The 22,877-nt window shown below is 41.8% G+C and overlaps 2 protein-coding genes across 2 annotated transcripts; both read right to left on the reverse strand.

The window, feature by feature from the left end:
* Window positions 1-746: 746 nt before the first annotated feature.
* Window positions 747-2,550, reverse strand: camk2n1 (calcium/calmodulin dependent protein kinase II inhibitor 1). The gene is made up of 2 exons (XM_056236664.1): window positions 2,015-2,550; window positions 747-1,732 (listed from the first exon to the last, which is right to left on the reverse strand). Exons 1-2 carry the CDS (start codon window positions 2,181-2,183, stop codon window positions 1,668-1,670), a joined length of 234 nt encoding a protein of 77 aa, XP_056092639.1. The 5' UTR covers window positions 2,184-2,550; the 3' UTR covers window positions 747-1,667.
* Window positions 2,551-8,722: 6,172 nt separating this feature from the next.
* On the reverse strand, window positions 8,723-17,936 carry si:dkey-33m11.7 (trypsin). Its single transcript, XM_056236661.1, has 5 exons — window positions 17,668-17,936; window positions 16,334-16,493; window positions 15,809-15,950; window positions 9,045-9,311; window positions 8,723-8,962 (listed from the first exon to the last, which is right to left on the reverse strand). The coding sequence occupies exons 1-5, from the start codon at window positions 17,708-17,710 to the stop codon at window positions 8,768-8,770; spliced, it is 807 nt and encodes a 268-aa protein (XP_056092636.1). The 5' UTR covers window positions 17,711-17,936; the 3' UTR covers window positions 8,723-8,767.
* Window positions 17,937-22,877: the final 4,941 nt, after the last annotated feature.

Here is a 22,877-nt window from a genome sequence, read left to right on the forward strand (position 1 = left end):
ATTATGCATTTATGTACTGAGTAATAAAAATTACCTATATATACTTACTATAGGGGTAGGGGGTTAGTTGCATGCAATAATGCATAATTTATATTTATTATGGCTGTTCTTTATTTTACAGTATGTGCACTTGCAGTGTTCTTACCTAAGAAAGAACTGGTTATTATAAGGCAACTACATGGGTTAAGGTTAGGTTGCGGGGTAGGTTCAGGGTTAGTTCCTAGTTATTAACGTACATGGGGTACGGGACTGTAAAATGTGGTGTTACCGTTATTACTACAGTAACTACATGTAACAAGGACAAATAAAAGTGTGACACATGCCACAGCGTACAATATTGTGAACGCAGCCAAACATGTGGATTGAATATTCATCCACATTGTCAGATCCTCTGCTGTGGTTTCCCTGGTGGACACAATGGAGATTTCATGAGAGGTGAATCTGTTGCCATGGCAGCCCATCCAGCCAGCGTTTTACCTCCAGACTGGCAGGAGAAGCTCTGGGAAACTCACTCGTACAGTTTGCAGATAATACTTGCTCTGACACGCCACGTGATTCCTCCTGATCTCAGCGGACTGGATTTTAGATGGTGCGCTTTGACAATGCTAATCCCAAACCATGAATCATTGAAAGCTTGTGGCAGAGGCGGAAATGTCACGTCCCCTGGATTTGTGCACACGCACCGATTTCAGCCGAGCATTAGAGATGTGTCAGGGGGAGAGAGAAAAAAAAACGTTCTCTTTGAATGTTTCTCAAAATCTTTATTATAACAGATATTCCGTAGAAATGTTCTGTGAGATAAATACGTTATATTCAAGAAGACGTTCTTAAGGTCTTGAGGTTCGTCATGCATGACTAGAATACATCACAAGTATGAAAGAGCCCTGTAAACATGACCACCCAATATTAATATACCCGTGAAGAAAGCACAGAAATATATGTTTCTCTCAGGATAATTTGGCACATCTACAGTAAATATACTTTAAGATTATAAGGTTACTGTCTTTAAACTGACATTCCAGATCGAATCCGAACATCAAACGAATCAAATGAAACGAAGCAGATCACGAGAATCACAGTTAAGCTACATACAAAACATTTATCCAAAGCAAAAGTCACTTCTCGTCATCGGTCTACTATATAAAACGTTTGCTCAACCTTCAACACTGCAAAATATGTATCCAAAGATTTAATAAATAGCTTTGTTTTGTTTTTTTACATACATGGTGAAACCTCTTTGGAGGTCCACTGTGGAAGAAAAGGTGGACATTGCTAGTATACCATTAACACCACCAGTAGGCTACTGGGTTAAGCGGGAAGATACTGGTTTGATGTTAATGGTACCGTCTGCTCAGTCTATCAAATTGCTTCATTATAATAATAAAAAAAAGAAAGAAAAGTAGAGCCCAGTCTCTTTAATGAGACCGAACCCTGTCATTGCACATATCTCGGAGTATAGTTTGGAAAACACAGTAATCCTTCAAGCCCCCCTGGGCCATTCTTCCGGACCGCCGGTTCAGTCCGCTGCCCCGTCACACTGTAAACCCTGGACAATGGAGTTAGGGAAAGGAGAATGTGTGGAGTGCTTGTCGCCAGATGGGAGAGAGAGCCTCTTCACAATGTCTTTGGATATACACATCAGAGAGGTTAGGAGTCTTTGGGTCCGTTCACGCCGACGAGGATTTCTCTGTGCTCTTGTCCAGTGCTTGGCCATCGTTTTCTTCTTCATTGACTGTTAATGAACAGAGACACAAGGGTTGATGATGAGAGACCAACTCACAGATCAGCTATTGTCTCACGCTATGCACTGGCACAAAGACGGAGATTCCATGTTGCCATGAATTTTAATACAACAGCAATGGCGCAATGTATCAGAATCCAAACACCGAAGCATAAAACAGAGCGTTTAAGCATTTGACACATGATCATGTCGTGAGTAAAGGCATAATCGTGAAGCGCAACATGGCATTTCGCATCATCTGTTTGTGTAATAAACAAAGGCTTTGTGCGTTACCTCTTTGGCTTCTCCCGATCTGCCCGAGCTTTGGTGGTCGTTTATTCTGGTTGCCACCGAAAAAGTTGTTGGTGTCTTGGAGGCGGCAGGTGAAGGAAAGGTGTTCCTCGTCCCCGTCGTTGCCATAATGAGTCATTTTGTCCTCGTTATACGGTAATACATCCGACATGCTGTATGAACTAACCGTGGCTACTTTATCTTCAGCTGAATCGATAGCGCGAGGTGAATTTTGTCGAGCGAATCTTTCTGCTGTTTACCTCTATGGCACGTGTCTCCGCGAGTGGTTGTCTGGGACGCGGGGCGAACGCATGTAATTTCCTTCTTTCAGCTCGCGCCCGCTTCAACTATTCCAAATTCCCCAATGTTGGAATGCGCCTTTGCGCGCTCGGGGCTTTTCGGCGGCTGGAGCGTCGTATGGAAAACCTGAGAAACAAATGCAAATTGGGAAGCGATGCAAAACAAAGATCCCTGATGGAGAATGAACGTCACTGAGGCGCGGGCTTCCTCTCCAGCTCTTTCATTGCAGCTATCGCCAATATTAATCTTGGGAAATTTCCAAGCTATTTGTCCATGGAACAAGATGCTTCCACTTGTCATTTGCAAATAAAGATATCCGAGAAGATCTTTTAATATTGATTTAATTAGTTTAAAGCACATTGGCAACGTATTAAACACATAACCCTTTCTTATGTTGATTTCATATATTTTGAGAAAACGTTTATATAATTCTTTACAAAATTGCTGCTGTAATGACTGTAAAACACGTCATTAGGTGTAGGTTAAGCTTAACATTCAAATAACTCTCACCTTAAATAAAAATAAACATTATAAAGGGTTCAAACATATGTTTCCTAAGTAAAATGTTTTCAAAATGTGTGATATATTAACCTTGACACATAAGCTTATGCTTGGTAACAAAATGGCATCATGGATGTTGGTTAAGCTATACTGACTTTAATATTTTTCCATTTTCAATAGTATAGAACAGATTGACGAAATTGCTCAAACAAAAACATAATATATCCTGGACAAAAAAATACTCCCTCAGAATAAAGTCAATAACCCCCTGTCTGTCTGTCTGTCTGTCTATTTATCTATCTGTCTGTCTGTCTGTCTGTCTGTCTGTCTGTCTGTCTGTCTGTCTGTCTGTCTGTCTGTCTGTCTGTCTGTCTGTCTGTCTGTCTGTCTATCTATCTATCTATCTATCTATCTATCTATCTATCTATCTATCTATCTATCTATCTATCTATCTATCTATCTATCTGTCTGTCTGTCCAGTCTGTCTGTCTATCTATCTTGTCTGTCTGTCTGTCTGTCTGTCTGTCTGTCTGTCTGTCTGTCTATCTATCTATCTATCTATCTATCTATCTATCTATCTATCTATCTATCTATCTATCTATCTATCTGTCTGTCTGTCTGTCTGTCTGTCTGTCTGTCTGTCTGTCTGTCTGTCTGTCTGTCTGTCTGTCTGTCTGTCTATCTATCTATCTATCTATCTGTCTGTCTGTCTGTCTGTCTGTCTGTCTGTCTAGTCTGCTCTTTAGCTTCAATGTGAAATTTTAAAACCTTTTAGTGAAACTTATCAGGAGTCAAAAAAATAACAAATCAGAGCTAGGCCTGAATCAAAGTGTTTAACACTTTTAATCTGCTACCAAAATGCCATCTACATTTTGTAAGACTTTTAGTTGTAGAAAGAGCCGAAATGTTCTGAGTCTGTTCTATACTTGGTGCTTTCATCCTTATTACATGCTTTTCAGTCAAAGCTTGAGCAAACACAGAATATGATATTAAAACATGCCTGCAAATCACAAGAGAAAGCAATATGGGATGCCCCCCCTCCCCCTCCCCCCCATCCTCCTCTGTGCATAGGTTTTCATTTTGTAATATCAGAAGCTGGAATTATGCTGAAGTCATACTGGCACAATCTGGATATGAGCTGAGGGGTTTTGTTCCTCTGTCCAAGATTTTGAGAGCATAATCTTCTGCACTGGGCATAGTCATAACCTGTCCAGGACTCAGCAGCAGACATTGTCACTCCACTGCAGAAATATCCATCCAGCAGCATAGAAGCGAGATGCACTGCTTCCTCCCATCTGTGAATGAGAGGCCATTTTGTTCTGTTCTGTCTGATCTGAATAGCTGAAATGGTGAAGTTGGTGCGTCGTCTTGGTTTGCTAAAAACCAGCCTATTTCTTTCCGGAGATGTCATTTGAACGCTAAGGCTTCAGACAGTTCAATATTGAGAGGAAAGATGCAGAAGACGGGCTTAGTTTGTGCTTTGAAATGATGTGTTGATGGACTACAGCTGTGATTCTCAACTGGGTGTGACTGGAATCGCAGTCTCTGATGCCAATATCAAAAGATACAGGCTGCATTTCATATTCCCTTTTAAAGTTGGTATGAATCGGAAGTTGTGCTAGTCTTTTCTTCACTATTGTGACGTATCCGAGTGAAACAGCTTCTGGATCAAGAACAAATGTAGGGCGGGGCTTGATTTTGTCCATCAGGAATTGATTGGATGGTTGTGGTTTGCTATTGGTGGATCTCATGTGAGTGACAGGTTGCCCCGCTCTCGTGCCAGTAAACACATCATCAGAGAAGAGATCCAGCTGCAAGAGGGAGGGGAAGTTATTTTGATTAAAGATTACGAGTGTACATGAATAAAATAAAATAAAGATGTTTACGCATAAATCATTTATAATAAATACTGCAATATACTAGCCTGGCTGCCAGCCCGAACTCCGCCCACAACAATTTTTGGTTGGGAAGTTCGGTCTGGACTCGATCCATTGAGGAGTAATTATGATCAGTCAAAAAATGTTCGGACCAATCAAATTGCCAGGGCGGGCTTTATACGATGATTGACAGATGAGGTGCAGTTACGTAATCCTCACGTCACCAAAGAGCGCTTGGGTTGAATTCGTTTACAACAAAGTTCTGCTGCTGGAGAATTGAGATTTCACGAGTTCACACTTACAAATAAGTCAGATAGAATAAATGCGTATATGACGTGCTGTCCGAGGAGAGGGCTCCGTGATCGGTATTCGGCCCGAACCCAGAGTAGGCCTACTCCCCCGTATTCCTGGCTGTGAAAGAACAAGCCAAGAGTGAGGAGTCGGGGTGGTGGAGGGATGCAGAAAAACTGTCGAGGAGTGTTAGGTGAGTTAGAGTGAATATGCTTCCTCTCATGCTGATAGGGTAACGTTAGACATGGTATTGTTTGATGACAAGTTGATTGGATTGATTATTTGAACGTGCTCCTCCCGAACTTTGTTTATGAAATAACAATAATCGTGTAGATTCCGCCATCACGTCTGTTATGGAAGATATCGACAGCGCATTGCTTTTAAAAGAGGAACAGAGAACCGCGATCAAGGCATTTGTCGGTCGGAAAAAGATGAATGAAGAACATGCGTCATTTACTCCGTTGCTCTGATTGGTTGTAGGTCTATCCAATTGAATGCAGAGGCATTTTCTTTCCTGGTTCGGTTGAAACACGCCCCATAATCACAGCCCTATGGAGCAGTATCAGACTCACATTCTTTCTAGAATATGAGTATGACGAAGTCAGGCTAGCAATATAGTATCTAACCTGGATGCCAGCCCGAACCCCGCCCATAACATTTTTTGGTCGGGAAGTTCGGTCTGGACTCGATCCATTGAGGAGTAATTATGATCGGTTCAGAAATCATCGGGCCAATCAAATTGCCAGGGCGGGCTTTATACGATGATGGACAGATGATCTGCAGTTGCGTAATCATCACGTTATCAAAGAGCGCTTGGGTTGAACTGGTTTCCCTCAGAGATGACTGCAGCTGGAGAACTGAGATGTAGAGATTACGCTATCGCGTCTGTTGTAAAAGAAATCGACAGCGCATTCATTTTAAAAGACGAACCGAGAACTGCAATCAAGGCATTTGTCGACCGGAAAGATGTGTTTGCCGTCCTTCCTACGGGATTCGGCAAAAGTTTAATTTATCAGCTGGCTCCGATGGTCGCTAAGAAGATCATGGGACGCAATGAAAGCCCTGTGGTCGCTGTGGTTTCTCCTTTGGTCGCACTCATGGAGGACCAAGTAAAAGAAGCAACACTCATTATTTTACTACTTCTTCCAGCGTGCGTGTAGTTCAGTTCTGTTGACAACTATGTGTAGCTCAACATACGTCACTTACTGCGTTGCTCTGATTGGTTGTAGGTCTATCCAATTGAGTGCAGGGTTTTTTTTTCCCCTGGTTCGGTTAAGACACGCCTCATAATCAAAGCCCTATGGAGCAGCATCAGACTCATTCTGACTAGAATATGAGTATGACGAAGTCAGGCTAGGAATATTCCATAACTATAAGTAACTTTGAAACTAGTCTCAGAGCATTAGTAGGGGTTAGGTTAGTAAAATAAGTTGACATGTAGTTGCAACGTTACTTAGTAAAATGTCTGTTGAGGAGTATCAAAAAGTGTTAGCAGATGTTAAGCAGACAGTCTACTAATAATCTAATGATTATAAGGAAAATAATTGGCATGGAGTTGCAAATAGTCAGCAGAATGTCTAAAGCGGACGCTTGGAATGAAGTGTTACCGATGTAAACCTCAATAACCAAAAAAACCCACAACATTGCAACCATACCCAACATATTTTATGGTATATTTCACATAATAAAATGAATACTGGTCAACTTATAAGAAAAAGTAATATACAGTAAGTATCACGTCAGTCACAAGTTCTGCACATGTTAAATATTTTAGTAAATGGAGCCTGGCATGCGAAATTACTCCTTGTTCTTTAATATTTGCTCATTTTTCTGTGGCATATTCATTCACAGTGCTTGCCCTGTGGGAACGTGCTGTTCTGCACTTTATTTCCCATGAAACACTTTCAGAGATTCATCAGATTATTCCGAGCATTAGCAGCCCCTCAAAAACCTCATTCTTCCCATATGACCGTATTGTTGGTCGCTTTAACCTTTACGCTCCATGTTACCTATTGTTTTTAATTATGTTATGAATGATGCCCCGGATACATAAAAGGTATTATTTTGAAACTGAGTATTCATACACACATAAAGTGCTGTGAATGATTGTGTGGTTCACATGGGGCCTGTCATGCAGTGATCATCTTACATGTGGTGTCGTGTGCAGGCAGTGAAACCAAAAGCTCCTGGAACTAATGCCACCTCCAGAGAAGAGTAATTGCGGACACACCCATTCCTATTAAATGTGCAAACATCCTTTGTTACATGTACAGTACAACGTCAAATCCTTTTATAGCTTCCCGTTCACATCATTTGAGCTTAACAAATGGCAATTTTTCTGCATTTAATATCCTTTGGTGAAATCTTTTCCCAAGCAAATAAGCATTTTAAAGGGGGACTAACTGATTTTAAAATGCACTGATAAGTCTAAGTTTTTTGCAATTATCCCAAATAATGATAGGAAAGGGATTCAAAATCACACTACCTCAGAGTTTGTAAGCATATTGTAGTTTCAAGAGGCCTTCACATTAGATTTAGATTAATTTGCTTCCATTTATTAGTACTTTTACAACTTCATACTACCATTTAAAAGTTTGGGGTTGGGATAAAAAAAAAAAAAAGTCTCTTATGCTCACTAAGGCACCATGTTTGATCAAAAACACAGTAAAACAGTAATATTGTAAAATATTATTACAATTTAAAATAACTCTTTTGCATTTCAATCTATTTAAAAATGTAATTTATTCCTGTGATGCAAAGCTGTATTTTCAGCATCATTACTCCAGTCTTCAGTGTCACATGATCCTTCGGAAATCACTCTAATATGATGATTTGCTGCTCAAGAAACATTTCTGATTATTATCAATGTTAAAACAGTTGTGCTGCTTCATATTCTTGCAGAAACCGTGACATTTTTTATTCAGGATAGTTCAAAAGAACAGCATTTATTTGAAATAGAAATCTTTTCATTATAAATTTAAATACATTTTATAAATAAACATTACAAATGTTACATTATAAATAAACATTATAAATGCCTTTACTGTCACTTTTGATGAATTTGAATGTTTCCTTGCTGATTAAAAGTATTTATTTTTGATCGGTAGAGTGTCCCAGAGAACGTTTGTTATTAAAAGTTAAGACTGCAATAAAACCTAGGGTAGTTTTACTACGCTTTCATGAATTTTTTCAATGCCTTTTATGCAATGATTTAGTTTACTCTTGTCCCAGCCCTACACTTTCAATATTAAAATATGTAAATCTATCATAAAAAATATGAATTATTATGGTTTAAACTATGACGATCTGAACAAACATGGAAAAAAAAGCTCTTTCAGCATTTTCATATTTTGCCCCAAATAAAGTAAGAAAAACCAAGATAATTAGCATTTATAAACTGTGTATTTCTATTGTTCGTCATTTCCATGCAAGCTGTTATTATGTCAAATTATGCAAAAACTATACAGGTATTGAGTATACATAAATGCTCAAATTAAGTTTCAGCTAGACCAAAGAGTTATTTTATTTGAAAAATTGTAAAATATATTTCCATCTGTAATTTCCACCACAGAATGCTGTTAAACACAATACATCATTTGAGATGTAGTCGAAATGTTCATGAAAACGAAAAAAAACAAAACAACATTGAACAAATTAAATAACCTAGTGAGAATGTGAAATGCATGTTTTAAGAGACTTTATTTTCAAAAAAGTCTTTAAGGATAAAGATGCCCATTAGTTAAAGAATATTGTTTTGCACGTTGCATGATTGGAAACACACAGAAGGTTAGTCTTCCCTGCTGAAAAGACCAACTGACTTAAGGCATCGATAGTATGGGCTGTATATGGTCTGGTCAATCCACCTGCGGAAGCGGGACACTGCCGTATACACCCCTGGAAACCTTGGATCTCCACAGCCATTTCCCCAAGAGACCAGGCCGTAGACCCGTCCATCACACACCAGCGGCCCTCCGGAGTCCCCCTGGAACATCAGAAGCCCAACATCCCTGTAAAGCCTTGAATGGTGGATAATGAAGGATGTGAGCTGGTCGTTCTCACAGTACCTTACACGCATCTTTTCCTCCGGCTCTGGAGCCCGCGCAGATCATGCTCGCCGTGATGTTTCCGCTGAAGGAGTCGCTGCTGTTGCACTTGAAGGTGGAGACGATGGGGAGCTTGACCGTACGCAGGGTGACGGGGTTTAGTCCTCCGCTGTGACTCGTGGAGCCCCATCCGGAGACCCGGCACATCCGGCCCGCCAGCAGCCCCGTGTTCTGTTTGGGGAGTGGGGCGAGCGACACAAACCTGTTCAGCTCTATAGGTGCGCTGAGCTGAAAGAACCAGCATCCAGAGACAGATATACAGATCAGGCTTCGTATGAAAGCATGCATCATCATCAAACTGTTATATCATTTATTACAAAGGATAAGGTAAGCTGCTTGCTAGTAATGTTAATTTTGAACTCATTAAACAAGAACTCGACATTAAAGGGTTACTTCACCCAAAAATTAAAATTACCCCATGATTTACTCGCCCTCAAGTCATCCTAGGTGTGTATGACGTTCTTATTTCAGATGAAAACAATCAGAGTTATATTAAAAAAGGTCCTGGCTCTTCCAAGCTTTATAATGGTAGTGAATGACTTTTCATTCATTTTATTCACTTTTCAAGTGTATCCATCCACGATAAAAATGGGGGGTTAATAAAAGCCTTCTGAAGCGAAGCGATGCGTTCGTGTAAGAAAAATATCCAACTTTAAAACTTTATCGACTAAAATAACTAGTTTCCGGCCTACGGCCGTACGCATCAATTTACGGCGAAAGAGCAACACTTGACCTCACGCACAATGGATCGAGCAAAAAAAACACCAGTCACGAAATAGAAAACTACCATTTTTAGAAAAAAACATTGGAGGAGCTCGAATTTGTTGCCCAGCCCGGTTTGTTTGAACCGCCAGAGGCGTCAAAGCTTACGCTACTCCTACTTCATACATGCATCAAGTGTTACTCTTTAGGCATAAGTCGACTTGCGTAAGGTCGTCTGCCGGAAGCTAGTTATTTTTGTCAATAAATTTTTTAATATGGATATTTTTCTTACGCGAACGCATGGCTTTGCTTCAGAAGGACTTTATTAACCCCCCGGAGCCGTGTGGAGCACTTTTATCACTGATGGATGCACTTTTATGGACTTCGAAATATAAACGGCCATTCACTGTCATTATAAAGCTTGGAAGAGCCAGGACATTTTTCAATATAACTCCGATTGTATTTAACTGAAAGAAGAATATCATATACACCTAGGATGACTTGAGGGCGAGTAAATCATGGGCTAATTTCCATTTTTGGGTGATCTAATAGCCTGGATGCCAGTCCGAAGCCCGCCCACAACATTTTTTGGTCGGGAAGTTCGGTCTGGACTCGATCCCTTGAGGAGGAATTATGATCGGTTCAGAAATCATCGGGCCAATCAAATTGCCAGGGCGGGCTTTATACGATGATGGACAGATGATCTGCAGTTGCGTAATCATCACGTTATCAAAGAGCGCTTGGGTTGAACTGGTTTCCCTCAGAGATGGCCGCCGCTGGAGAACTGAGATGTAGAGATTCCGCTATCGCGTCTGTTGTAAAAGAAATCGACAGCGCATTCATTTTAAAAGACGAACAGAAAACTGCAATCAAGGCATTTGCCGATCGGAAAGATGTGTTTGCCGTCCTTCCTACGGGATTCGTCAAAAGTTTAATTTATCAGCTGGCTCCGATGGTCGCTAAGAAGATCATGGGACGCAATGAAAACCCTGTGGTCGCTGTGGTTTCTCCTTTGGTCGCACTCATGGAGGACCAAGTAAAAGAAGCAACACTCATTATTTTACTACTTCTTCCAGCGTGCGTGTAGTTCAGTTCTGTTGACAACTATGCGTAGCTCAACATATGTCACTTACTGCGTTGCTCTGATTGGTTGTAGGTCTATCCAATTGAGTGCAGGGTTGTTTTTTTCCTGGTTCGGTTAAGACACGCCTCATAATCAAAGCCCTATGGAGCAGCATCCGACTCATTCTGACTAGAATATGAGTATGACGAAGTCAGGCTAGTGGACTAACCCTTTAAATGAAGTTCAGGAGGAGCACGTTCAGGTAATCCAGTCAGTGCGAGAAGAGACCTGTATAGCCGTCCCTTACCCCTGTCCCATGACAGTTTTGCAGTTTTCCCATGACAGTTTTCCTATCCTAGTCAAGGACGGGGGCAGTACTCTGGCTTCGGGCCAAATTTCCAAGCTCGGAGCCGTCCCCTCGGACAACACCCCAAATATGCATCCGTTATCATATCGAATCTGATTACATGTAAGTGTGAACTCGTGAAGTAACATTTTAGACATAATATTCCCAGTTGTTTATCTATTCTTGAATATATTGTTTATCTATGAATATCTTTCTAAAAAACGTTAAAGCAGAATATACAGCATTTGCGCTCAACACAGCAATAGCGGCATTAATGAATCTGTTATTTTGAACAAATCGATTAAAGTCCCCCTGTGGTGGAAAACAAGTTTTTAATGTTGTTTATATGTCTATGTGGTGTTTTTAATATGCTTTTAGACACACCATGTGTAAGTTTATAAGTCGACAGCATTGCTGAGTATTTTCTCCTTAAAACTGCAGTGAGCCAAAGACAGTCTCAAAAACACGGTTTGAAATCGCTGGTGTTTCTGACGTCACAAACGACCTTGTAACCAATCAGATCAACGTGTGATCGTCAACCAGTGGATCTCTGAGCTGAGTGAGTGAGTGGAGGCGGGGCTCATTTGCATATTCATAGAACCGCGTATACTAAACGAGGCAAGGGTGTCGAGTTACATTCAAGCTATTTTAAGTAACTTTTTTTTCAAGGAAAAAACGTTTAAATATGTAATTTTGGTGATCAAAGATGAGTTTTAAGGGATACAATTATAGACTACAGGGGGACTTTAAATGAATGATTCAATGACCTTAAAGTTTTATAAAATCACAATGGAATCAAAATTGATTTTTATTTTTTCAATGGAATATATCAATGATTAATCCGTGCACATCATTGGTTTTTTTATTCATGTGCCTTGTAACCTCCCCTCCCTCTTGCAATGACATCTCTTCTCTTCTCTAATGTGTTTACTGGTGTGAGGGCGGGGCAACCTGTCACTCACATGAGATTGGCCAATAGCAAACCACAACCATCCATTAATTTCCCATGGGCAAAATCAAGTCCCGCCCTACATTTGTTCTTGTTCGAGAAGCTGTTTCAATCAGATATAAGTCACAATAGGGAAGACTAGCACAACTAGCACAAAAGACAAGCACAACTTCTGTTTCATGTCAATTTTTAAGACATTGTATTCTCTCTGAGAAGTTACTTTTGATGACTAAGTACTACACGATCGTTAAAAAAGTATGTTCTATAGTATGAATGAGATCGGGATGTATTGCATTCTTCATGTTGTCATTGTTATGTGACCTCACAGCATCAGTTGTGTCACGTCACTGCCATTCTAATCGCATACTTCTCAACTAAAAGTAAGTGAAAATCAATATGTGAAAAAAGAAGTAGGTATGAATTCACAGTGTTCATAAAATGCTAATAGATCACATGACAGTTGTAGTACGTCCGGATCTCATTCATAGTATAAACACACTGTTTTTAATGGTCACATTTAGTTATTTTAAATAAGCACTCAGAGAGTCTGCAATTTCACACTTAACCTCAGTCGATGACTCAGCGACGCCACTTATGGCCTCCTTAGACAGTGTGACTGGAACATGCAAACACAGAAAGGACTGAAACAAACTGTTCCAGCACTGTTGGACTCAAATGAGCACTTGTGGAAAGCCACCTAACCACATTCAAGGACCAGAACTAACTGTTGAATAATTGACATGGTGTTGTTGAATACTTGATTCTGACTGATTGACCAACAGGTTCAAAAAGGACTGATTGAGTAAGGGATGATGGAAATTAATAACGCCAGTCGGTAAAATTAATTCTGACAGGGTGATTGGGACCTCAAGATTTTTTAAACATTTCAATGTGTTTATTTATTTTTCCCTTTTCTCTATGTAGTTTCTTTATGGTCTGACTATGTTAGACTGTCTCTATTTAAAATAAAAATATATATACAAGCATATAAATAATATATAGAATTGCCATAATTGACCAATCAGATTCAAGTCGTCACCTTCATTTATATAGTTCTTTATATATAGTGTTTCAAAGCAGCTTCACAGTAATAAACAAGAAAATAACCAAATTAATATTGTAAACATCATCAAATATGAGACAAATTCAAATTCTGCTGTAAAGCTGCTCTTCTAGACAATAGTGTCATTATTCAGCTCAAGTCAGTTCAGTGTTGATTCAGTTCATCAATTCTGAAATGAGTTCAATTCAGCTACAAGCAGGTCTACAACAGATAATAGTGTCGTTATTCACCCCTAGTCAGTATGATTTCATTCAATCCAGTTCGACAACAGTGTCGATGTTGCAAAAATTGTCCATTACAAAGCAAATTTGAGTGAGTTCAAGTTTTGTTCTCATTTGACAGTGTCAAGTAACTCTACTCTCTTATAGTTATACACTCACTCACTTAAAGGGATACTTCAGGATTTAGCATTAATCTTTGTATTAGTAGAAGACTTGTAGTAATTTGAAATTACCGTGCTTTCCACCCTCATATCCCCCTGAGACGAGAGATTTATGTATTTTTTGTCTGGAGAAAATCCTCCGATGACCCAAAAATCGTCATTTTGCGTTATCGGAGGATTTTTTGGCCATGCAGAGGCTAAAGACTACAGCCAGTAGTAGGAGCTGTCCCGCATGTTCTCAACCCGCCCATAGAGGCTGGGATCTCACTCACAGAATGTACACATAGTGTCAGACATCTCTTTTTGGAAGCTAAGCTAGCAGGCTCTTGTTCTGTGGAGAAAGCTGAGTAACTTAGTAGGAGAAAGCTGAGTAGTAGTAGGGGTTACCATCCTCTTTTTCCCAGACATGTCCGGCCGTCGATGTCCGGGATTCAGCTTTTGCTTTCTGCAGTCGCCATTCATTGTTGACATGCACACCTTTTGTTTCAATCTAACTGAATTCATTCCGATTGGTGAATCTGAATGTAGTGTTTACATGAACGCTAAACAAGTGATCGGTTGATGTGCGTTTTAACATTGCTAAGAAAATTCCCGCTCCTCCGTGAGAGATACGAGACCGGTGCGTCTCAGAGGTGTCGCTCATCGGTAATCACGCCACCGGCCTCGCGCCGTTCTCCCGCGGCCTCACTCGTCCTGCTCGCCACAGTAAACATGACTCGCGCCGTTCTCCCGCGGCCCTCACTCGTCCTGCTCGCCACAGTAAACATGACTCGCGCCGTTCTCCCGCGGCCCTCACTCGTCCTGCTCGCCACAGTAAACATGACTCGCGCCGTTCTCCCGCGGCCCTCACTCGTCCTGCTCGCCACAGTAAACATGACTCGCGCCGTTCTCCCGCGGCCCTCACTCGTCCTGCTCGCCACAGTAAACATGACTCGTGTCGTTCTCCCGCGGCCCTCACTCGTCCTGCTCGCCACAGTAAACATGACTCGTGTCGTTCTCCCGCGGCCCTCACTCGTCCTGCTCGCCACAGTAAACATGACTCGCGCCGTTCTCCCGCGGCCCTCACTCGTCCTGCTCGCCACAGTAAACATGACTCGTGTCGTTCTCCCGCGGCCCTCACTCGTCCTGCTCGCCACAGTAAACATGACTCGCGCCGTTCTCCCGCGGCCCTCACTCGTCCTGCTCGCCACAGTAAACATGACTCGCGCCGTTCTCCCGCGGCCTCACTCGTCCTGCTCGCCACAGTAAACATGACTCGCGCCGTTCTCCCGCGGCCCTCACTCGTCCTGCTCGCCACAGTAAACATGACTCGTGTCGTTCTCCCGCGCCCTCACTCGTCCTGCTCGCCACAGTAAACATGACTCGTGTCGTTCTCCCGCGGCCCTCACTCGTCCTGCTCGCCACAGTAAACATGACTCGTGTCGTTCTCCCGCGGCCCTCACTCGTCCTGCTCGCCACAGTAAACATGACTCGTGTCGTTCTCCCGCGGCCCTCACTCGTCCTGCTCGCCACAGTAAACATGACTCGTGTCGTTCTCCCGCGGCCCTAGCCTCGTCCTGCTCGCCACAGTAAACATGACTCGTGTCGTTCTCCCGCGGCCCTCACTCGTCCTGCTCGCCACAGTAAACATGACTCGTGTCGTTCTCCCGCGGCCCTCACTCGTCCTGCTCGCCACAGTAAACATGACTCGTGTCGTTCTCCCGCGGCCCTCACTCGTCCTGCTCGCCACAGTAAACATGACTCGTGTCGTTCTCCCGCGGCCCTAGCCTCGTCCTGCTCGCCACAGTAAACATGACTCGTGTCGTTCTCCCGCGGCCCTAGCCTCGTCCTGCTCGCCACAGTAAACATGATTAATGGCGACTGTAGAACGCAAAAGCCGAATCCCGGACATTTTGGGCGATCTCGAAACACATTTTCGGGCAGACTCATCACGGAGACTCACTAGTAGCCTAGACTTGTTGTTTAACTACTGCGCTCTGTTACCGGTAGGCGTGGCCTCCTAGGGCAGCGAAGCAAGTGCATTCTGGGAGTTGTTGTCTTTCATCCACTTAAGCCAAAAATACATTTTCTGGCTTTTCTCAGTCTAGAAAGCTCCAAATTCAAAAATAATTTCACATTTCTTCTACATAAATGACCCATTTTAAATACACATTCATCTTTCCAGAGGTGAAGTATCCCTTTAAGAGTGATATATTCAATACAGAGCCAAACAGCATGTACCTTTATGAGCATAATATCTGCATTATTGGTGCTCCTGTTGTACAGAGGGTGCGGGATGAGCGACAGAGGCTTGGAGTACTGCTCTGTCCCCTCATAGACACCCAGAGTATAGTCTCCAGCCACCAGCATCATCCGATCCATCCTTAAAGACAAGCACAAATACACCCTCTGAATGAGATTCTAACTACAAAACAATGTAAATACTGTATATGGAAAGAGCTTTCCAGATACCAGACATATGCTTGGTATCTGATTTCTTGATACTCTTTGTAGAGGACATGAGTTGAATGACAATATTTGTCCCTGTTAGCAGGCTCAGCCATGCCAAGCGGCAGATAAGCCAGCATTCATTAAGTACCACACGGTGATGATGATGGGTCAAGGTTACCGCATGTCTGCTTTACTCTGCCTTTCGACTCACACACGGACTTGGCCATCAGCTCTGCTGCTACACACCCTGTAAGTCTCATAAACAGCCTGTTCAGGCAGAGAATCTGTTTAAAGAAAAGGTGAAAAATCACACACCCAATATTGCAATGGGCAGCTGTAAGCACCCAGTACTTATGGACCAGAGATCCGCCACAGAAGTGCTGCCCTTTCGAGCTCTGTAACGACACTATGTATTTGATTGAATTTGGCGAGGGGGTATATCCGCCAACAATGCGCCCCTGAACAAAGTCCAGACCTGGAAAACAATACAACAAAGATTTCAAATAGCTCAGAACTCAAGGTGACAGTGAAAGGGCAATGAAATAAAACTCTAATCTCATTTACATTGAGTTCAAATTGACAGCTGACAAAATAAAGCTTGACACCCTGAGTATCCCTGTTAAATAAAGGTTCTTTCCAAGAAAGGATATAAGGCTTGATATTCTATAAAGCCGAAAAGGATATACTGCCTGATATTCTATTGATTATTGATATGTCATCTAATGTTGGTTTGTGATAGCCTATCTGATTGATTCATACAGTCAGTATTTGATAAGTTGCATGATCAATGCATATCAAATGGGTAATTTCATTGAGAAATAAGAATGATAAAAATAAAAATAAAGGATTTTGAAAATCTTTATACCGTTTTCAAAAAAAGGTTAAATGTAATGACTCTAGATGTCATGTGGTGTAACTATTAAGTACAAACCATTTTCTTAAACACGTGAGTGGATAATAATGTAATCATTTAGAGACGTATTTAGATATGTCTCTTAAAATATAAGACGTTTGACTTTTATGTTTAAAAATGTAAAATTGATATTGACCTTGCCACTCATATAAATTCGTTTTTTGAAAGAAGTCTCTTATGATCACCAAGGCTGCATTTATTTGATAAAAAAATATAGTAAAAACAGTAATATTGTGAAAATATTTTCTATTTTTATACATTTTAAAAAGTAATTTATTCCTTTGATGCAAAGCTGAATTTTCAGCATCATTACTCCAGTCTTCAGTGATCCTCCACTATTACAAAAGTATGTAAAATATTAATAAGCAGTGAAGCAGTTTTTTAAGAAATATTTTTAAAAAGATGATTCCAAACTACTTTTTTTTTCTTCAAAAATGACATGATTTAGTGAGGCCCTTTTTGTTGTGATATTTAGACAGGTTTATAATCCTGCTTTTTTTTTTTTACTCAATGCCACTGTATAAAACTGAAATTTAATTCAGAAAGCATATAAACATACTTATCATATCAAAGGTGTATTCGATTCTAAACAAACACTAACATGTTATCATGTTATTGACCCAAATACTGAGTAAAAGTTAAGCTTAAATACTGGAAGAGTCGTTTTATTGCCTTGTTAGAAAGCTAAATCTGCAGGCAAAAAGAAGGTCAGCTCCTGATAGTGTTCAGTACTTACAGTTGGCTGGGACGAATTTCAACAGCACCAGAAAGAGCAGCATGGCCACGGATAATGTGAGCACGTGAAGCAGTACTGACTGTCGGCTACACTATATCTACCAAACCCCTCCACATAGAGTGAGGAAATCACATCAACACTGTTCCTCAGGTTTCTCAAGTTCTGATTTCAGTTTTCATGCGGAACTATGAATCAAACATTGTTTGATTCAAGGAAACAGGTTGGGCTTTCAGCAGCGATGCCCTCTCTGACCTTCTCATAACACATAATGTGTACTCAGTGGACCGCTTGAGAGTAATGGACATGTGATAATTAGTCAGACCCTTGTTAAAAATGCTAATGTCTTGCTAATGTCATTTCTATTATAATATAAAACCAATCCTATAGGTCTCAAATACGAACTTCTAAAGGCCTGGATAATTATAAAGATAACTATAATAATATAAGCATCCACACCAAAAGGAAAATAACATTCTCTTATAATTTGTCATCTGCTGTTTTAAATCCTTGCACTCTTAAAGTCTCAGTGCTTTCAAGTCCTCCTGGGAAGTTTGTATTTGCGAGTTGGGAAGTGTTTAAGGGTGTATTCACACCAGGAAAGTCCGATAGTTCACTTGCTTTGGTCCGGACCAAATAAGTTGTGTTGTTTTTTTGTTTTTTGGTACGGTTCGCTTTCACACTGCTCTTTTTGCAAGTGAACCAAAATTTGTAAACAAAACCACACGTGTGCTAAGGTCGTCCATTCATTGGACAAGGATTCTCAAGTAGGGAAATCAGGAAGTACAAAAAAGGCTTAACGTAAATTAACGCAGCATCATCCTTGTAATGTAACTATCGTTACATTATATGAACTGCAAATGTTTTTTTTTTGCATCTATGCGCGATTAGACTAAAGAGAACGCTCTGTATGTGAATGTCCTGATGCACACACTCATTAATTCATTCCATTCCAATGATGCACACACACGACGCGCAGAAAGACGCGCAACAGATGTAATGTAGTAGGCTAGGCTACTTACCCATAACGCAACTCCGACTACGGAAGCCTGTTAACTCAAACTCGCAGTGCTTTCTTGCAATTGGGTCGGTTCATGTTCACACCGTAAACGAACCGTACCAGAGTTCGTTTGGAACCGTACCGAGACCACCTCTTCAGCTCGGTCTGGGTTCGGTTGTTTGGTCCGCGCCCGAGTTCAATTGCTGTATTCACACCTGCCCAAAAGGTCCGCACCAAGGGGGGAAAGGAACTAGAGTTCGATTCAATCGAACCAAACAAGGCAGGTGTGAATACACCCCAAGTCTCTTTGGTTGGAGCAAGGTAGTACAGAGCCCCTAAAGGGACCATTGCAAAAGTAAAAAAAATACAGCGTGTGTCACAGTTGACTGAGGGGCTGTTTACACAACACCATTTTCAACTAAAAACATAAAACTTTTTATGCGTTTTGACCATTTGTTTACACGACAACAGCGTTTTGGGTGCCCGAAAATGGGTTTCAAAGTTCAAGTTTTTGAAAACGGTCTCCGTGTAAACAACAAAAACGTGAATCTCTGAAGACGATGACGTCATTTTACGTGTTCAGTTTGTTTCATCGCCATCTAATGGCCTGGTAGCAGATTAAAGGGTTTTTTGTCGTTTTCGTGGATCAGTGTGAATGGGGATCATTTTGGCAATGCCTGTACGCAGAAAACTCAAAAGAAAAACTTTTTCGTTTTAAGCATATAATTGTCGTGTAAACGTACCCTAAACACTGATAAACTAAAGATAACCCTGACTATAGGTCTCAAATAACCCAAGAAGTCAACTTTGCGCTTTATGAACAAACATCATTTACAGAGGAGGGAGGGAGGGAGGGGGCTTAGGTGGGGGATGCAGAGCTGGCACAAAGGAAGACCACAGGATCCAGGGCAGAGAAGATAACAGGAGGAGCCAGGGATGAGACGACGGCGAGAGAAGCCAGGGAAGAGTCCACGGTAGGAGGAGCCAGGGCAGAACCCACAGTAGGAATCCCGGGACAAATGTCCTAGGTGGAGTCGAGGGAGGGAGGAGCCATGGTGGAGACTTGGCAGGCCGGACCAGGGGGAAGACCGACTGAGATGAGGCTGATGGCGACGGAGACACTGATGGATGGTGGATGGCGACTGATGGAGATACGCGAAGAGCCGACAAGTCCTGGTGACATGGAAGGTCCAGGAGACCGAAGGCAGAGCCATGGGGACGGACAGTCGAGGTGAAGCTAGTGTGCCAGAGGACTGAGGTGAAGCCGGAGGGAAGGAGGAGCCCGACGGAGACAAAGGGGAGGAGGGACGAGTCAACGATGAAGGCCCTTAAGTCCTTGGTGATGGCAGAGCGACGACTGACCAAAGCAGAGCCATAGGGGCGATCGTCACCGGTAGAGCCAAGGGGGCGAGGAGTCATGCTGAAGTCGACAGGTCGATGGGCCGAGATTGAGTGACAGGCTTTGAGGTTCTTGGGGGAGCAAACGGGTCAATAGTCCAGGGTCGAGTGGGCGAACTATCAGACCAAGGCGGATCCACAAAGCACAGAACAGGCATCATAGGAGGAGACGAAGGGATGATGAGAGGCAGTGAGGACAGGGGGGTAATAAAAGACCTTTCTGGCCGAGACAGGACAGGCAGGCTTCATGGCCTGTCCATCCCATAACCCTAAGCTGATTTGTTTGTTCGACTCGGAACAAGCTGAATTCTCAGGAACGGCTCTCTAGCCCAACTCAGAACAGGCAGAGGAGGTGGGAGTGGGAGGCAAGGTGGGAACATCAAAGAAATCAATAACAGTGCTGGGCGATGGAACAGGCATTGTGCTCTCTTCATACTCCTCAAACAATATTAGGGGTCCTGCGTTCAATGCATTTACATCCGGCGTAGTCAAAGGGACAGGGCTCCACTCCATCCCGTCGTATTCCACCAATATATCCACAAGCATGGAGACTGTTGCTGGCTCACGCACCTGGTCAGACTTTTTGTCAGGCTCGAGCTCCGGGATGATCTTCAGCTCAGGCATTACCTCTAGCGCTGGCATCGTGGTGTGCTCAGGCTCCCTGTCTGCGGTGGGCTCGGGCTTAACATCCGCTGGGCTGGTGGCTGCGGAGGCAGCAGGTGCATAACTGCTGCAAATGGTGCACGTAACTATTTTCAGCAGTTATGGTTTATTCTAGGGCTGTCAGTTAAACGCGTTATTATCGGCGTTAACGCAAACCCATTTTAACGCAATTAATTTTTTATCGCAAGATTAACGGTCTTTTTAACCTAGCAAACTTTGTAGTTTTTTTCACATGCTTTTGCAACACGACGCGGCATGCGTGGCGCTGCGCTATGAAACCCATTAATTTCAATGGCTTGCGCCACGCGAGGACGTTTTGTTGCTTCGTCGACCAAAGCGCAAGAGCAGCAGCACGCACACCCAGGTCAAAATTCAAAATAGTTCAACTTTTGCCACTGTGACGATTACCAGCGTGGCCAATAGAAACTTTTTGGCATCCAAAAAGTTTTGAAAACTGGCGTAGCGCCGCGCATTCCGCGTCCTGTCTGAAAGCACCGGATCTAGCTAGACCGGAAACACACTTGTTGCGAGCCGGCCAAATAGTTGGTTAACGTTACGTTTTGAGTGGATGACGAGCGCGAGACGCCGAAATGGATGCCAATAAGATTCTGAATTGAAAGTTTACTTTTAAAAAGTTGACAAATGATTTTTTTTTTGTCGTTGTGAACTGAGTTATCATCGCAGGCGCAGCACGTCCAGTCTGAAATACCACTTGATGATGGCCAAGCACACACACACACACACACACACACGCACACACACACACACACACACACACACACAGCTGATGCGAATTCTCCGCCCCTCGTCAATATCAGGACCTCGTCAGTATTTCTTTCACCCTTTCATGGATGGACAGTGTTACATTGTGTGAGAGATTATTTGCTCCAAGTGAGAATGTTTTAGTGTGAAATTGAACACAGTATATGCCAATGTTGTTTTCAATAAAAAAACATTTGCACAAAGCAAGCCGATCCACTTTTCCATGTTGATAAGAGCATTAAAATTAGAAAAAATAATGGAACAAAAAGAAATCAAGAGAAATTTAGAATAGATAAAAATGTGCGATTAATTGCGATTAATCGCGAGTTAACTATGACATTAATGCGATTAATCGCGATTAAATATTTTAATCGTTTGACAGCACTAGTTTATTCACAAACTTAACATAAAACAAAGGTTTTCAGGATGCTGGACTTCCAAAAACAAGAACAGAATAACCAACTAAAAATGCAACGAAAACAGAACAAAGACTGACAGAAAAGAAGCTCAAAACTACAACTTCAAAAGACTTAATTATTAACTTATATATCAGTACAATTATATAGTTCAAAGGTGCAATCACATTTATTATTGTTGTTCTGCAAGTTTTCTGTAAAAACCCAGTCATTTCAATAAAAATCCACGCAAACAGGAGTTTTGCATGAAGGCGAAAGATTTACCCTGGCAGATTTTGCAAAGGGTTCACATTTACCTAAAGCTGCTCTTCACACATCGCTATACTATATTGACAATAGACAATGGACCTTTTTTGCCTTCAAAATGTTGCTAATGTGACCACACCTTAAATGTAAACCTCCTTGTCCTCTCTTCCAGCAACTCCATAACATGTTGTCCATCCGATTTTAATTAGGATGCAGTGCACACATTTGCCAACCCTGCGTCCCTCACAAAAGCATTTTGTTTCAGAAATACACACCATGCTTTTGTAACTACCCATCTCAATGGAAAGAGAATAACAATAACATGTTCTGGCTGAGCATAATATGAGTTACACACAATAAAAGCGAATGTAGCACCAATAATAAGAATTTCATATTTGGTATCTCGTTTGATTTTTAAACAATGTGAGGAGAGAAATCAACATTTATTTTTCTAATCAAATCCCATGAGGCACTATCAGTAAACATGTTCATTACATCCAAGGAGGGACTTCAGATGAATGGCAAACTCATTCTTCTAGGTGGAGCTTCTCCCTTGAGGATACAGATGTGCATTTAGTCAAGGGATATTGGAAAGACTTTGTCGCAGATGCTTTGTTTACCACAACCCTATTGCCATTTTCACCCAATTTTGCCGTCACCTGATATTCTATTCTTTGACAAACCATTTTGTCAAATGAGAGGGTCTATAGATATTTGATTTCCCCTTA

The sequence above is a fragment of the Rhinichthys klamathensis genome, unplaced genomic scaffold, assembly GCF_029890125.1.
Source record: "Rhinichthys klamathensis goyatoka isolate OS25496 unplaced genomic scaffold, OSU_Roscu_1.1 h1tg000461l_1, whole genome shotgun sequence".
Taxonomy (NCBI): Eukaryota; Metazoa; Chordata; class Actinopteri; order Cypriniformes; family Leuciscidae; genus Rhinichthys; species Rhinichthys klamathensis.